This window comes from Periplaneta americana, chromosome 14 (assembly GCF_040183065.1).
Source record: "Periplaneta americana isolate PAMFEO1 chromosome 14, P.americana_PAMFEO1_priV1, whole genome shotgun sequence".
Classification (NCBI taxonomy): domain Eukaryota; kingdom Metazoa; phylum Arthropoda; class Insecta; order Blattodea; family Blattidae; genus Periplaneta; species Periplaneta americana.
Genome location: NC_091130.1, coordinates 107,382,605 through 107,399,351, shown reverse-complemented (window position 1 = coordinate 107,399,351; position 16,747 = coordinate 107,382,605). Strand labels below are relative to the sequence as shown.

At 36.7% G+C, this 16,747-nt stretch overlaps 1 protein-coding gene across 2 annotated transcripts in view; it reads left to right on the top strand.

Moving 5' to 3' along the window:
* Glut4EF (Glucose transporter 4 enhancer factor) overlaps nucleotides 1-16,747 on the top strand; it is a 293,098-nt gene that overhangs the window by 117,230 nt on the left and 159,121 nt on the right. For both annotated transcript variants that reach the window (XM_069845865.1, XM_069845864.1), the window contains one exon: nucleotides 15,282-15,403. In XM_069845865.1, the coding sequence (XP_069701966.1) occupies nucleotides 15,282-15,403 (122 nt within the window). The remainder of the gene's footprint in view (nucleotides 1-15,281; nucleotides 15,404-16,747) is intronic.

The following is a 16,747-nucleotide window of genomic DNA, read 5'->3' as shown; positions in this document are numbered from 1 at the left end:
AATGTGACCTAAGGGCTAAAGATCGTTTCAATAATACTACTAGCCTGGTTGAGTTTTACAAGACTAAACATTAGCAATAATATCCACGACTACACAGGCTGGCTGTGAAAATGATTGCTATGTTTGGCTGAACATTTATACGAGTATTTGTGAGCAACTGTTTTCTATAATCAACTTTAATAAAGGCAGACATCGAACATCTGTAATTGATGTTTCATTTCGATCAGTAGGCTACTGTTCCTTTCAGCTGCCAACAGCATAAAACCCCGTCTTTATGTAGTGATAAATAAAAATATAACAAAATGATATTTTACATTTAAGTAGCTATAGAATTTCTATTATTTCTGTAAAATAAATATTTCTTTATTAATTAATAATAGTCCGCGATAGTTTTTTAAACACTGAACGAGAATTCATTTCATAAACACTCTTATTAGTACTGTATTTCCTTTTGTGTATATTTTGTACGAGATCACCCCTCAGAACGCAGCTAATATCTGTATTCCGCTCATGAGCTGTGAGCCGCCTCGGAGAGCGCAAACCTTGTGCAGGCCTGTTATAGACTATTCAGGTCGAACGTAAAAATAAAATAAGTAAACATATATCATACCCAGAACCTCTTATACATTTTTTTACTAAAATAGTCTTGCTTCTACGCACTGAGCTAGGGCGGCTGACAGTAAAGCCTTGGTTTTTCTGAGCCGACGCATGCGAGTTGCGAGACCCGCCTCGCACGTCGCAACTCGCATGCGTCGGGTCAGAAAAACCAAGGCTTAACGGGAAGAAAATGTGCTCTTCCTCAAAGAAAGGACGAGTCGACTCTTGATGGTGGAAAGTCCATGTTCTATAATGCGATTCAGTCAAGAATACTCTTGACATCTATTTTGGAATGGCACTTCCCTGCGGTGAAGGCTAAATAAATGCTTGTCTCTTCATCTCGTCTCTCGCTCATAGGTTATTTTTTTCATATAATTGTTGTTGTTATATATGATTTAAAATCAATTCCTTAATGCTTGTTATTAAAAACACTTTCATTTCATTACTATTGTTAAAATAAAAATCGCCTATTTACAAAGAAAATGTTGGACACAAAATAATTATAATAAATGATTCGTTAAAATGTATATTGTTAAAATAAAGACATAAATTTAAAAAAGTCTACATTTCATTTGCGGTTGGGAAGGAAATAAAATAAAAGAAATAATCTCTGGTCAGTTTATTCCTTTTCTTATAAACGAAATAAAAATTAAATAATTTTTTTCCATTTAGCTACCCATCTACCTTCTTGCTATCTGTATCGTTTAGAAACTCATTAAAGAAAATTAGATTCATATTTAATAATATTAAATTTATATAATATTAGTCTGTCATTCACAACACATTAACATTTTGCTTGCTGTTTTTCAAGTGAGTTTGGGACTTTGAATATTCCAATGGCCCAATCTTTAAACTAGAGACTCTACAACCCACAGCGTTCGATTGTAATATGTTGGTCGGCATTCTTTGAGTAATATAATAATGTTACTACGTATGTTAAACAGTAAGCCGTCAAAGTCGATGATTCCAAATACGCATCATCTCCTTGTGAATGAAATTCTATCTGAACTTGTACTTTATACGACTACAAACTCTAAAATTTTAAATGCGTACATAAAAATGTTACATTACCACCTCACCGTCATCAGCATTAGTAACACCAAGATCACTAGTGACAGTTTTCACGAATTTAAGGGCAGGCGGATAGGGTGAAAAAATGGTCATTTTGGTTTTACATTTGGTTAAACGAGCGTTGAGCGGATTCCGCCGATTTTGGAATAGACACCGACGCACTTAGGTTAGGTTAGGTTAGTTTAGGCTTTTATTATCCCGTCAAGATGAAGGTGAAAGCGATTGAGTGTGATTTTTTGTTTTCTATGTTGGCAGTTCAAGTACGTCGGTGTCTATTCCAAAATCGGCGGAATCCGCTCAACGCTCGTTTCAACTTACATTTTTGCTTTATAATAATGTGCAAGGCTTGGTTTATTACTCCACGAATTTTCAGCGTCGTACGGCCCCTCTAAGATCTGTTTTCGTCGCCATTTTTTAAATGCTGCGCTCAGTTTGCCCTTTAAATTGCTCCACTACACACCCTCTTACTTATTTGGTTTCCTTTACTCTTTAGATGAATGGAATGGAATTTAACTGAGGGGGCACGGATGGCCCAGCACTGCGACCTATTGAGATCTATTGCGCTAACCCTCGATATGGAATGAGTTGCGTGCCAGAGATCCCCTACGCGCACCAACCTAACCACATGACCACGACCGGTCGCTACAGCCGACAGAAATCCTGCTTCGGCAACTTCCCCAAAGGACCCCCTCCCCCCCCCCCGACGGTCCGAGGCGAAACCCCTCCCCCGAGTAGGTCCGCCTCGGGTGCTCGTTGCAAAAGCCATCCAACGTCGCTTAACAACATACCACGGAGACCGGTCGAGAGAGCCAATAGCTTCGGAAGACCGCCTGTCTAGTGATCTGAAAAACCAGAAACGGGATGATGAGAAAAGGATGATATGGCGAAGATGAGTGGGGTTCCAATCGCCTGATAAAGTTACCTGATATTCATCCATAGGAGTGAGGGAAAAACCCCGAAAAAAACCTCAGCCAGACAACTCATCCTGACCGAGAATCGAACCCGGAACCGCTGGATTCGGAGTTAGACTCGCTAACCCCTCAGCCACAACGGTGGACACTCTTTAGATAAAGAATTTTATTACTATTTTCAGTTCCTGGTCTGGCTGAGCCAGAGAGGTTATGCTGAAAGTACTACTAATAAAACACAACAGGAAATATTTTTCTAATCACTGAAGTAAACACATGTGCATTTGTTTTGTGTTCAGTTGCTGGTCGTGTTTCTGAAAATTGTACAATTTTAATATGAATGCGTTTACAGTGTTTCATACATAATTAATTTTTTTAAATTGTTAACTGCCTCCCTTTGGAGGTAGCCCAGAAGGACTCGGTATACTCTCCTACATGAATTTTACAATATTAAATGTTTACATTAATTTGTTGACAGAAAATTAAAATAAACATATATGAATTATAAAGTGAAGAAAAAGAAATTAAACAGAGTGAATATGATGACTCAGAATTTGGCAAGAGCGTTTCAAAACTGAAGTTATGATGTCAGTAGTAAGTGTCTGTGGTAGTTCAAAAGTCTTCCTGAAGCTTTCAAAGAACTTGGGAATCACACCACGAGCTCCAATAAGAAGACCGATCACCTCAATGTTTTCAAGCTGGTATTTTGCTTTGAAGTAATCAACTGTTGGCAGATAAATGTTGATCTTTTCTGATTGACATCCTTCGGCTGGCTACTCCCCGTTTCAATCCTTATGGTAGGATCAATTATATAACCTTTCTTGATAGTCTGGGAATACGCTATGATGTCAATACGTCTAGAGGAGCCATTAGTAGCAAGGCAAAAGACTTCCTCTTCTACTGTCCAAGACTTTATTTTCAAAGCAGTTGCAATTAAGAATTGAACATGATGATGTCTGGTATTTCGGAGGAGTAAACCTCTGTTACACTGACCTTGGACATGGGCAAGGGTCTCAGTCTCCGGGCATCCATCCAACTAGATATCTTTTATTAGTTATTTTAGGCTTTTTATTTTCTTATTAGTTACTTGATTTTAGTGTATAAATTATAATAGTTTCATTAGGTTAGGTGTGTGTGGTAGGTAATAGAGACCACTGCTAAAATACATTTTTTAGTGTACAGTAATTGTTAGAACAGTAGTGTAAAGACTACAAGGCTAAGGAAAGGAGTAACATACAAGGCTAGCCATTTGTAATACTCCAGAAGTGATCAGGGTTCCTGTTTCCAGCAAAACTGTAAGTAAAAATTAAGCGCCCGTTTCTCGACTTCTCATTTTTCTTACTCTTTGTCATGTACAAAATGTATATACTCCCACTAAAATGAAGCTAGAAAGCTGATTTTTTTTTTGTGGAACTTTCCTAATATGTGTGCCACATAACTTGTTATTTTAATGTTGGTGTGACTTCAAATATTTGAGGGGAAAAAAATTTGAATATGTAAATATTTTTTTTCAATAAAAACTTAGTTTCTGGAAGAAAAAGACCATTGTTAACCCTTAAATTGGCAAAACTTCATTTCTCACACTAGTTTATTAAACCGTGTCGGACTGTAAAGAAAACAACTATCGCATTGTCCATATTTTATGTGTTGTACAATGTTGTAGTATTGTGAAATTTTGGTTAAATTTAATTTTCCTACCAATTTTTTTTATACTGTTCTATTAAAATTATAGCATATAAGCTGTTAACCTGTTGTATCCTATAGGATACTTTGTGAATTTAAGGGTTAAAGATCCAGACAAGAAAATAGCAAGTTTGGTTGCAGACAGTATTTGGAGCCTAGTGTAAAAAATTTAACAAAAGTGTTCAGTTTTAATCCTGTTTAATACATGTTGTATCAGAATGTTGTTAGGGAAAACCCTGAAGAGATATAATCTGAAATTAATACAGCTTATTACAACATAATGTGAGTAATAAGTGTACAAAAAAGAAGGCTTTAACATTATTAGTTTAGAATTTACATATTTCATCATACCCGCCCCTTAACTCCTTAACGGGACTCTCTTGTCATGTGGTCAGCACATCCAAGGCTAAAACTGGAAAGCGACCGGCGTAGCTCAGTCGACTGAGGCGCTTGCATGTTGATCCGGAGTTGATCTCGGTCGTGGGTTCGATTACCGCTTAGCTTATTACCTGGTTTAGATTTTTCAGAGTTTTTCCCCAACTGCAATCATCGGCCCCATCCTGCAAAATATTATCTCGCTATCTCCAATCCCACCGTCGCTAAATAACCTAGTAGTTGATACAGCGTCGTTAAATAACTAACTAAAAATAAATAAAATATCACTGGAATATTACGTACCAGCCTCTGTGGACGGGGGGGGGGGGAATGTATAGCCTACTTCATTGCCGAAAATCAAATCCAGTCCGCGGAATTTGTTTAATAATACGTAATTCTATTAAGGTTTACATGTCTCCTGCAGAAAACTTACGTACAATAAATACACTTTATTGGGTACTTCGTAAAAGTATAATAATGCATCTTAAAATAACTGTTGCAATAAAAGTTGTTTTAGTACGTCAACCCACACGCACTGTACTAAAATTCACGTTAGCCATTAAGGAAGTCCATTTGCACACCGTTCTGTCGGCTAGTAAAGTGACGTCACTCACATAAACTACGTCATCTTGCTGTCGTCATGGCAACGACAGATGCTGTGCAGTGTTCCGCGTTCTGTTCTGCGTAACCCGGTTACAATGTAGTTTCTTTTGTTTTACTACATCTCACTATGTAATGGAGTGTGTATGCTCTGTACGTACGCAGATCGGACTATTCTCGGCACTAGTGTTCACTGGCATACTTGTGACTCGCTACCTGCAGAGCCGAATCAACTCTTTGTTGAGTCCCCGGCGGAGATAAAACAGCGAGTCACCCTAAAATTTCCTAGATAATACGTACATGAAGAATGACCTTTTACCACAGTCTAGTATATAGTCACGAAGCTTCAGTTGTGAGGGTGCTAGGAACAATACTCTGTGCCGGTACTATTTCGCATTGTCTGTAATGAGGTGATATTAGCGATCCTAGTGGTTAGCAACTATCTATGGATGCATATTTACTACGTATTGAGCTTCGTGACTGTATATATTAGACTGTGCTTTTACTATGATCATTGATTGATCTAAATGTAATCATTTCTAATATTATTACTAGGGACGACACTTTGTCCCAGTTCGCCACGAGGTTCACTGGTACTGGTGTATAGAGTACCTGTGTTTACTAGTTGATATGAGCAGTTCAGCGATAGCACGCGACTGTTTGCTGGTATAGATCGGCGGAACGAAAATGCGACGTTTGTACAGGTTACCACTGCCGTATAGTAAGTATGCGCGTAGTACATGCCTTCATTAGTTACATCTTTACAATATTACTTACACATATTTACAACAACGACGAGCTAGTCAAATTACACACAAGTATTTGCAATCGAGTTACGCACATTATTCTGATACAAGCTGTAGTCCGTTACAATATACTGTATAAGAATGTGCATTTTTAAGTGTGAAAAAGTGAAATTCCTTCTGTTTTCACTAAAAATATGCTTGTACTGCGAGAAACTTTGCTCAACATCGCACGATGTTATACATAGGTGCATCTCAAAAAGATTAACAATAGTTGCACTGTTTATTTTTTCTAGTATTTCCGATGTCAATAAAAATTTCTTTCCTGGTTCATTGGAGGACATCACTCCTACAACGTGAGCTACTTATCGTCCCACAGCATCCGATGTCTCACAAATATTTTGTTACTACCTATAGCTGTCCGAATGGGATCAGAGTTTTTTCATATACAGACGATAAATAGATTATACGCATAGGCAGTTTTCTAGACGTGTATTTTTCCATAAACCGCTGAAAATGTGGATTACTGAGCTTGTGTATTGGACTATTCGCCGATATCATCATCTTGCACAAATCATTATAAAACTCAAAGTTTGTAAACGGAACAGATGAGAGAGTAACGGCGAACGTTCACTATGCTTTTTTGTTTCACAATGCTTTCGCAAATCTTTACGAACGTTCACCTTTAGTTCTGTTTTGCACACTTTACAGCTTATATTATCGCCCTCCACACTAATATACTCACTTCCAAACGCAGTTGCAATTGCATTCAGTTTAGAGTTCATGTCTGACTACATTGTATTATGTTTACACTACTGCACACAGTCACGATCAGAACCACCTTGCCATTAAGTGACAACGGCACCAATACTACTGTAGGAACTGTAGGTAAGCCACTACAATAAAAAAAACAAACAGGCAGCGGCAGAGAGCAGCATAGGTTCGAATCCTAAACGAATCAAACGTACGTACGTTCGTGCTCCGGTGCAGCACACACAGGTTGCCCTTTCCTTTCACAGTGCAGTACTTCGAACCCATGGCCTCCGTGACGTCAATATAGGCAAGTAACAACCAACCTAAAATCCTTCCATGCTGGGACAAAGTGTCGTCCCTGATTATTACATTAATTTGACGGATTTTGAAATTCCAAAAACTTAATTCAGTGTGAGGAGAATTTCTTGGGTGTTTATACAGTGTCATAGATAAAGAAATATCCAAGTTTCGGAACTACATATCGGCTCCGTCATTAGGAACTATTTGCTGGATCCGATACCAAGATCTCTTTTGCAAGCGTCGTTAAATAAAACATAACATTTTAACATCTCTTTTTCAGAACTGCCATCCAAATGGCACATAGGCAATACTCCCCTATTATGTATTTTACACAGTCACTAATAATATAATAAAATGATCCACACCTGTGGAGTAACGGTTAGAGCGTCTAGCCGCGAAACCAGGTGGCCCGGGTTCGATTCCCGGTCGGGACAAGTTACCTGGTTGAGGTTTTTTCCGGGGTTTTCCCTCAACCCAATATGAGCAAATGCTGGGTAACTTTCGGTGTTGGACCCCGGACTCATTTCACCGGCATTATCACCTTCATCTCATTCAGACGCTAAATAACGTGAGATGTTGATAAAGCGTCGTAAAATAACCTACTAAAAAAACTAATAAAATGTCATTTACGTAAGCTTGTTTCAAATGAATTGGTATAAACATTGACAAACAATTCTACTCTTCGTAAATTCGCAAACCCTCCATCATTTGAACACATTTACGCCATAAAGATAATTCAGTTCAAAGAAATGAAGTTGCACATTTTACTTTTTTCAAAACAATGTAGTAGTTCCTTTATTATGTTGGGATTGATATACTGTTTATAGTTTATTTTTTTAACTGCTATTCAAAATACGTACAGAAGTAGACCTACTAGGCTTACTTACTATGCACTCAAATAAGAGAATGAACTTCTTTTTTATTATATAGTCCTACAAAACATTCTTTACAGCCCTAAAATGGTTAAGATATGTAAATTTATATACAGTATAGTTTGGTTTTAGTACATCATGTCTTTAGTTTCACATCAGTTCATGTAAAAAGCTAGTCTATTCATATATTAATATTTTCTTACATTAGATTCTTATTTACAAAAGCTGTATTTAAATGCGTTGTAACTGTTCAGATATTTGTTGTTTATGAAGAAATACCATTAGAATATCCATGCAGTACTGTTTTTGAGAAACTAATCGCTTCAACTAGGTTTTCATCCGATGGTCTCTAATTCTTTAAGAAAATGAAGCCTATAACTGAGTAGCATTTTGAGCCTCAGAACGTTTAAGTGTGAATCCCTACAAAAAGCGAAAATAATTTCTGCATACAAATTAATTTCTGTCGGAAAATAATTTTTGATCGATACGAACTGTATCGTTTCATTTGCAAGTTTATTCTATCTAAAATATAAATATGTAAATAAGCAAATAAACAAATATCAAAGAATGGAGTTAAATTATTTCATTTACTGTGATCCACCAGCGCATGGTTTTGATATTTTAAATAAAAGTCCATTACGTTTTACTGAATATGAACAAAAAATTGTATATAGTGAATATGAAAAAAATTGAACGAGTAGTTTAGAGATAATGGCTGTGCGTGCACAGATACAACTTACAAAAGGCTTTTAAGGAACCCGGAGGTTCATTGCCGCCCTCACATAAGCCCGCCATCGGTCCCTATCTTGAGCAAGATTAATCCAGTCTCTATCATCATAACCCATCTCACTCAAAACCATTTTATATTATCCTCCCACCTACGTCTCGGCCTCTCCAAAGGTCTTTTTTTTTCTCCGGCCTCCCAACTAACACTCTATACGCATTTCTGGATTCACTCATACGTGCTACATGTCCTGCCCATCTCAAACATCTGGATTTAATGTTCCTAATTATGTCAGGTGAAGAATACAATGCGTGCAGTTTTGCGTTGTGTAACTTTCTCCATTCTCCTGTAACTTCATCCCTCTTAATATTTTCCTACACTCTTAATCTCTGTTCCTCTCTCAAAGTGAGAGTCCAAGTTTCACAACCATACAGAAGAACCGGTAATATAACTGTTTCATAAATTCTAACGTTCAGATTTTTTGACAGGAGACTAGATGATAAAAGCTTCTCAACCGAATAATAACAGGCATTTGTCATATTTATTCTGCGTTGAATTTGCTCCCTAGTATCATTTATATTTGTTGCTATTGCTCCAAGATATTTGAATTTTTCCACCTCTTCGAAGGATAAATCTCCAGTTTTGCATGCACAGTTATATTTCCTTAATATTTTTAAAACAGCTGTTTGCGACATTAGGCTTACATTAGTTTATCTTTATGTTTCAAATAATGAGAAGGGAAAAGGAATGCGTAAGGGTTAAAGAAGGAAATACGTGAAGAAAGGAAAACAGGGGGTTCACACGTTTTGTGTAGTTCGTTTCGCTATGAGTTAACTCCGCTGCATATGACGGTAGCGGACGCGCACGAGTAGTGTTGGGAGACAATTAAAAGAAGCAATGACACAGTAGCAAGTGCGGAAATGGGACAGTGTTACACGGAACTTCCTTGACCTCCGCATGGACATGAATGATCCGGCTGGCGCTGGCAACGGACAGGTAAATGATAAAGGTATGCGGAGAAGGATAATGCTGCTAGGCTTCCACCCACGATAAAATTAGATACAAAAGAGACCTGCCTGAAAACGGGGGCAGCTTCTAGTATGGCGTGGTTATAAATAGCATTCTACTTCTGTCTTCTACTCCCAGGCCGGCGAACAAACAAGCCGGCCGGCCGGCATTTGCACGTCATTTGGATATCCCCTGTCTTCACTGTACTGACGTCGTTTTTGTTACCTTTCCCCATCAACCTTGACGATAACATAATCGCTGCACCAGTTTTGAAGCCAGCAATTGCTTTGCATTTCATGTTATGTAATGTAAGAGTTAATTTTAAACATGGCACCTCACCGAAGAGATGAGGACTCGATCCACGAACAGATTTATTCTACACAAAGCAGGATTAACGAAGTCATCTCCGTGTACTTAGGTTTCCCATTGATGCCACCATTACTCTGTTATCGCCATGTTATACAGTAATTTCACAGTTTCTGAATAGCTTCTATATTTCAAGTGGATGTGAAATGAAAGTAACGATTACAATAAACAGCGTTTGAATGAAGTTGTGTAGTTTGAAAGAGATCTCAAATATATTTCGATATCACTAACTTATACACTAACATACCAATACAAAACACATTACAGATACTAAAACAAATGCTTATAGACAACAACACATCACAAGAACACATCGAAGAAATCATCCAAATCACAGACATCATCACAAAGCAAAACTATTTCACTTACAACAAAAAATACTACACCCAAACTGACGGATTGCCAATGGGATCACCCATTTCTAGCATACTAGTAGAGATATTTTTACACAACATAGAACAAACATACATACTCAACAATGAACACAACAAATATGCAGACAACATAATATACTGGCACAGATACGTAGATGACATACTCATACTATACAAAGGAAACAAACGACAAATACACAAACTACACCAATACGTAAACAAAATATACCCAAAACTTCAATATACACTGGAACTTGAAAACAATAACTCCATAAATATCCTAGACATCACCATAACAAAAGTTGACAACACACACACTTTCAAAATATACAGAAAACCATTCATCACCACCACACACATACACAACACATTCAACCATTCTATACAACACAAACACGCTGCATTCAGGACACTGGTACACAGATTACTCAACATACCCATGAGCCAACAACACTACAATGAAGAAGTGAACACAAATACATAGCACAAGAAAATAGTTACAACCCAAACATAATAGACAACATCATAAGGAAGACAAAACAAAAAGTTAACAAAAAAACACACAAAATACAACACAAACACAAGAACACAAGAAATACATCACACTAACATACGAAAACAAAAGCACACATAAGAGCGCATCTTCATTCAGAAAACAGAAATACAACATAGCATACAGAACAGAAAACACACTACAAAGACATCTCAACACACAAACAACACAAACAAATAAATACAACCACACAGGCGTATACAAACTCACATGTAATAGTTGCGACAAGTTCTACATTGGACAGACAGGCAGATCATTCCAAACATGCCACAAAGAACACATTAAAACAATAACTAGAGGACACAATATATCTATATATACCGAACATATAACTAATGCTAACCATACGTACAATAATATAAATACAGACATGTAAATCCTACACATCCAACCCAAAAACCAAAAACTCAACATACTAGAACAATATGAAATATACAGACACACTAAAACACACCCTAATCAAATTCTCAACACACAGATCAATTTCAGAACACACTCACTATTTGACTCCACATTACCACACACAAACACACTCCTGTAACAGGCAGCGATATCAAGATGACGCTATGATCCAGTAGGCTCTGACAATGGTGTATACACCGAAACAGCTTTAAGCTACACGTGCTTTAATAACTAACACTAGTAAATGCCAATTCATCAATCTTTTTTCAAATAATGAATTACAATGCAACATCTTCTGTGTAGACTGTAGTGTAACAGGATGTTAAATTAATAATTACTTATCATCTTATTGTAGTCACTGTCTAGTTTCCGTAGAAGAAAAGCCCGGGGCGTAGACACCGAAGTAAACATCAACTTACGGCTCGGCGTACGGATGAGTCGAACAATGCAGTAAGCCTGTCTATGTTTTTATACATTGCAATCGAGTCTCACCGTGCAGATTGGTGCAATAGTTGTGATACTACTTCAGTATTGAAGTTTGGGTTGATAATAATCAGGGAAAGGATTTATATGTAAATACATATTTACTTATAAAGCTAATATAATTTATATTTTGCATTATCTTTATGTTTCACAATGTGTAGGGTTGAAAAATCCTACTTTTATTTTCCATATTTTTCCATATTTTAGAGTTTAGTACATATTTTCGTTAATTTCCATATATTTTCCATATTTCATATAAAACAGTCCATATTATATTGGTTTAACAATAAAACAAAACAAAATTCCATTAACTTTTAAAAATACATTTCAACAATAGAGATTTAAACACATGTTCAGTAATCCCTTTAACATCAGAGTTATTTGAAAATTAGCAGTCCTATCAACAATGGGAAAGTAAGTTACAAAACTGTATTAATTTAATTTAAAATTTTTAACAGACTTCAGTTGTGCAGCTCAACAGTTAAATGCCAGTCAGAGTACACATAGGTTCAGTTTTGTAAATCATACTATAAAGACGGTAAATATGCCAAAAGTACGTCATTCAGTCAATTTAAAATCAAAACTAACAAGTTACATTTCAGAATTTAAAGAAGATGGTTTATCAACTGACAATAAAATATTATTTTGTAATTTGTGTCAGTGTGCAGTATCATCTACACAAAAGTTCCTGGTGCAACAACACATTACAACTAGTAAACATCAGGCCAACAAACAACTAAATTCCAAGCAGAGACAATTGTTTTTAACACAACCAACAACATCGAATGTAAGATCTGAGTTTAACATCGACCTGTGCCGTTCTCTCATCTCTGCTGATATTCCTCTCTACAAACTAAAGAATAAGGTCTTCAGGGAATTCCTTGAAAAATATACTCAACATACAATCCCGGATGAGTCAACACTTAGGAAGACGTATGCTCCATCCATCTACGATGAGACAATACAGAAGATAAGAGATGAAATTAAAGATAGTTCAATTTGGGTTTCCATTGATGAGACTCCCGACAAAGAAGGTAGACTTGTTGGTAATGTAGTTATCGGTTTGTTAAGTGAACAATATTCTGAACGAATTCTTTTACATTGTGATGTTCTAGAAAAGTGCAATAACAAAACTATAGTTAAACTGTTCAACGAAGCTATGGGTATCCTGTGGCCAAAGGGTATTATGTACGATAATGTGTTATTCTTTATTAGCGATGCTGCCCCTTATATGGTCAAAGCTGGACAAGCATTATCTGTTGTATATCCTAAATTGACTCATTTTACTTGTGTGGCGCATGCATTTCATCGTGTGGCAGAAGTGGTCAGAGACAATTTCCCTAAAGTAGATTTGTTGATTTCATCAGTGAAAAAAGTATTTCTCAAAGCTCCCAGTAGAGTTAACGTGTTGAAAGAAATGTACCCTGAAATTCCATTGCCACCAAAGCCAATTTTAACTAGATGGGGTACATGGCTAGAAGCAGTTGAATATTATGCCGAACATATAGACTCTATTAACAATGTTCTCCTTGCATTGGACTCTGAAGATGCAGTCTCAATTGATACTGCGAAAACAGTTACCTGTGACATAAGTGTGAAGAATGACTTAGCTCACATTCAGCATACATTTTCATGCATCATAAAAACGCTCAAAAGTCTCCAAAATAGGCACCTTTCACTATCTGAAAGTTTTGAAATTATAAATAGTACTGTGGAACAACTGAATCGTGGTAGAGGTAAAGTTGCAGATGCAGTAAGAGCTAAGGTGGACACTGTACTTTCAAAAAACCCTGGATATGAAGAACTACAAAAGGTTGTTGCTGTGATGAGTGGTGAATCAACAGTGAAGATTAACTTGGACTTATCCCCAGCAGACATTGTGAAATTGAATTATGTACCAGTTACTTCTTGTGACGTCGAACGCTCTTTTAGTCAGTATAAATCTATCCTCAGAGACAATAGAAGAAGATTCACTTTTCAGCACTTGAAAGAAATGTTTGTAACCTATTGTTATGGTAACAGACAATAAAAATTGTGTTTTGTTGAAACTACATTGGAAGATAAGGTACGTCCATTATATTTTTTGTTTAGTTTGATTAAAATGTACCAATATTTAACGTACATAGTCATTTTTTTATAATTTTAAGTCCATATTTAATTCCATATTTTGGTAAAAATCCATATTTAATTCCATATTTTGGTAAAAATAACTACATATATATTTACATATTTCATATATTTTTAGTCCATATAAATCCGTTCCCTGATAATAATTAAAGGACAACCAATTTTATGCTGTTGACCTTCTAGAGCAGGGACGGGGATCTCGTATTGTAAACAGAGCAGTCAACATGTAGGCTAAGTACCTATGTACAGAGCGATCCAAAAGTCGCGCACATTAAAATTATAGTGTCTATATTGTGTAGTGCAGTTGGAAAGTGCTATCGGCTACTGCTAGATAGCATCATGGGTATTAATAGCAACAAACCTAGATGTCATTGTGATGTGTATGTATACACTGACGCTTACAGTAGTCCTTTCTTTATTGCTCGGCAAACATGTCGTTTTCCCAAGAGCAACGAGTTTATATTGTGGAACATTATTTTTCCAGTCGTACTTATGCACGTGTTGTAGACGAATTTCATAGGAATTATCAAGATGTGGCAGTGCCTAACAATTCGGCCTGTGTTATGTACATAGACATCATTACACAGTTTATTGCGCTTATTGACAATGATGAACGTGATTGTTGGTTCCAGCAGGACAGTGTCACATGTCACACATCTAATGAAACCATGCAGTTTTTGTGCGAGTTTTTTGGTGAGCGTATCATTTCTCAAGGATTATGGCCCTCACGTTCCCCCGATTTGACGTCCCCGGATTTCTTCCTGTGGGGTTATCTTAAAGGAAGGGTATACAAAAACAAGCCGCACACTCTGGATGAACTAAAGAGGAACATAACAACGGAGATTAACAACATCAGTGTACGCATGCTCAAAAAAATGGCCGCAGACGTCGTAAAAAGAGTTAGTACATGCATTACTGAACGGGGCTCCCATTTTCAGCATATTTTCTGAAAAATGATGTAACTCTTGTGAAAATTGATGTAAGTAAATGTAAAAATTCTCACATTGACATAAATATGCTCGATTAGAATTGCAGCGATGAAGGAAACAATACCAGTACGTGACCATTTCACTACATCACTGTTTTGGCTGTTAACAGATGACTTCTAACAGTTACCATAAGGTTATTGTGCTTGTAGTGGTTATAATTTTCTACTCTCTCGGCTGTTTCGATTTTCCAAACATTTATTACACTATCGGTCATTAACGCCATATGATCATATGATAGTTTCTGAATAATCTGTTAGTAAAGGGAAATAATGTACGACGACTATCACCCAATGTCGTGTATTTAACATTTATAATAATTGTACGAAGTTCCTTGATCAATGTTATTATTTCAGATCCCGAAAACGAAGGCCGAGTTCGTCACAGGATGATGGCAAAGAGGATTTCATGGACGAATGCACAGCGGCGTTGGTGCTGATGAGCCTGTCTTGTAGCCCACACTCGCCCAACTTCAATGGTGAGTCTCTGTTATTACGTTCTTTTGGTTCAAGGCAATGGTTTTCATCAACGACTGAATGGCAAGTGAAATGAAGTTTGAAGCAGTACGTCAGATTGTATGACATCAGGTGACTTCAGACGTCACCCTTTGTGAAATTGAGTTGCCAACCGTGATACAAGAGATTTTAAATGTTCATTCTTGTAGCACCGAAACGGTACTTTTTCGGACATGAGTTCCGCACCAAAATTTCATCTACAAAGTCTCCTCTACAATCCCTAGAAATGTATAATAGGAATTACGGAACATTCTGTATAGTATACTGCGTGTGGTATTAAAATTTTAATATACTGTGTAATATATTCGTAGTTTACCCGCGACTGTAACTCAGCGCTGGCACGTTACTCTTCCATCCAGTCGTCCCCGGTTCAATACACGATGCGTGATGGAACTTTTGGTAGACAAAGCAGACGTTTCAGAGGGTTTTTCAGGGTACTCCCGTTCCCCTCTTTCATTCCACCAATACTATCCACTTTCCTATTGTGAGAGTTTTATATTCTATTTAGAGAAATTAATTATCACAATAGTGTTGTTGTTCAGTAAACTGTCCGAAAACAGGTTTGAACCTCATAAGTATCACCAATAAATCATCACTCATGAGGTAACTAGGCCAGGAGATAATGAGGTAGGGTGGCCAGTTCCTTTCCCCCTCCAATGCATACATCGCCAATTAGCTACATAGGCTATTTCACTAATCAGACTTCAGATGCATACAAACAATGTTCTTCCTCTGATACATATCGTCAAGTGAGATGTACATATACATATCAGCCAGAACCTCAATCAGAGGTAATTATAATATTATATTATTATATGAGCCGTTCAGAGCAGAAGTGGTGTAAGTCAAAAATGGGTAATGAGGGTTAAAGTAAACATTATGTAAAATACAGCGCAAAGTAGCAATTAATATTCAATTTATTTAAACTATTAGTATTCAGTGGATAGCAAGAAGGACATATTAATTGCTACTTTGCGCTGTATTTTACAGAATGTTTACTTTAAACCTCATTACCCAACTTTGACTTACACCACATTTGCTCTGAACGGTTCATATTATAATAATTGTTTTCCGACATTATTCTTCACTATTACCGAAATTATAATTAACCTTATGTAATTATTGCCACAGTCCAACATAAATATGAAGAATGTGATTTTACTCCTTAACAAAAGTAGTAAGCTTATGAATTACTTATAATTCCCCAAGCTGCACTCCGTTGAACATGATCAATTTGCATAACATCAAGATTTCCAGGCTTAGGTATCAGCTGTTCAGTTGCCATATTGAATTTTTCTGTAGTTGAT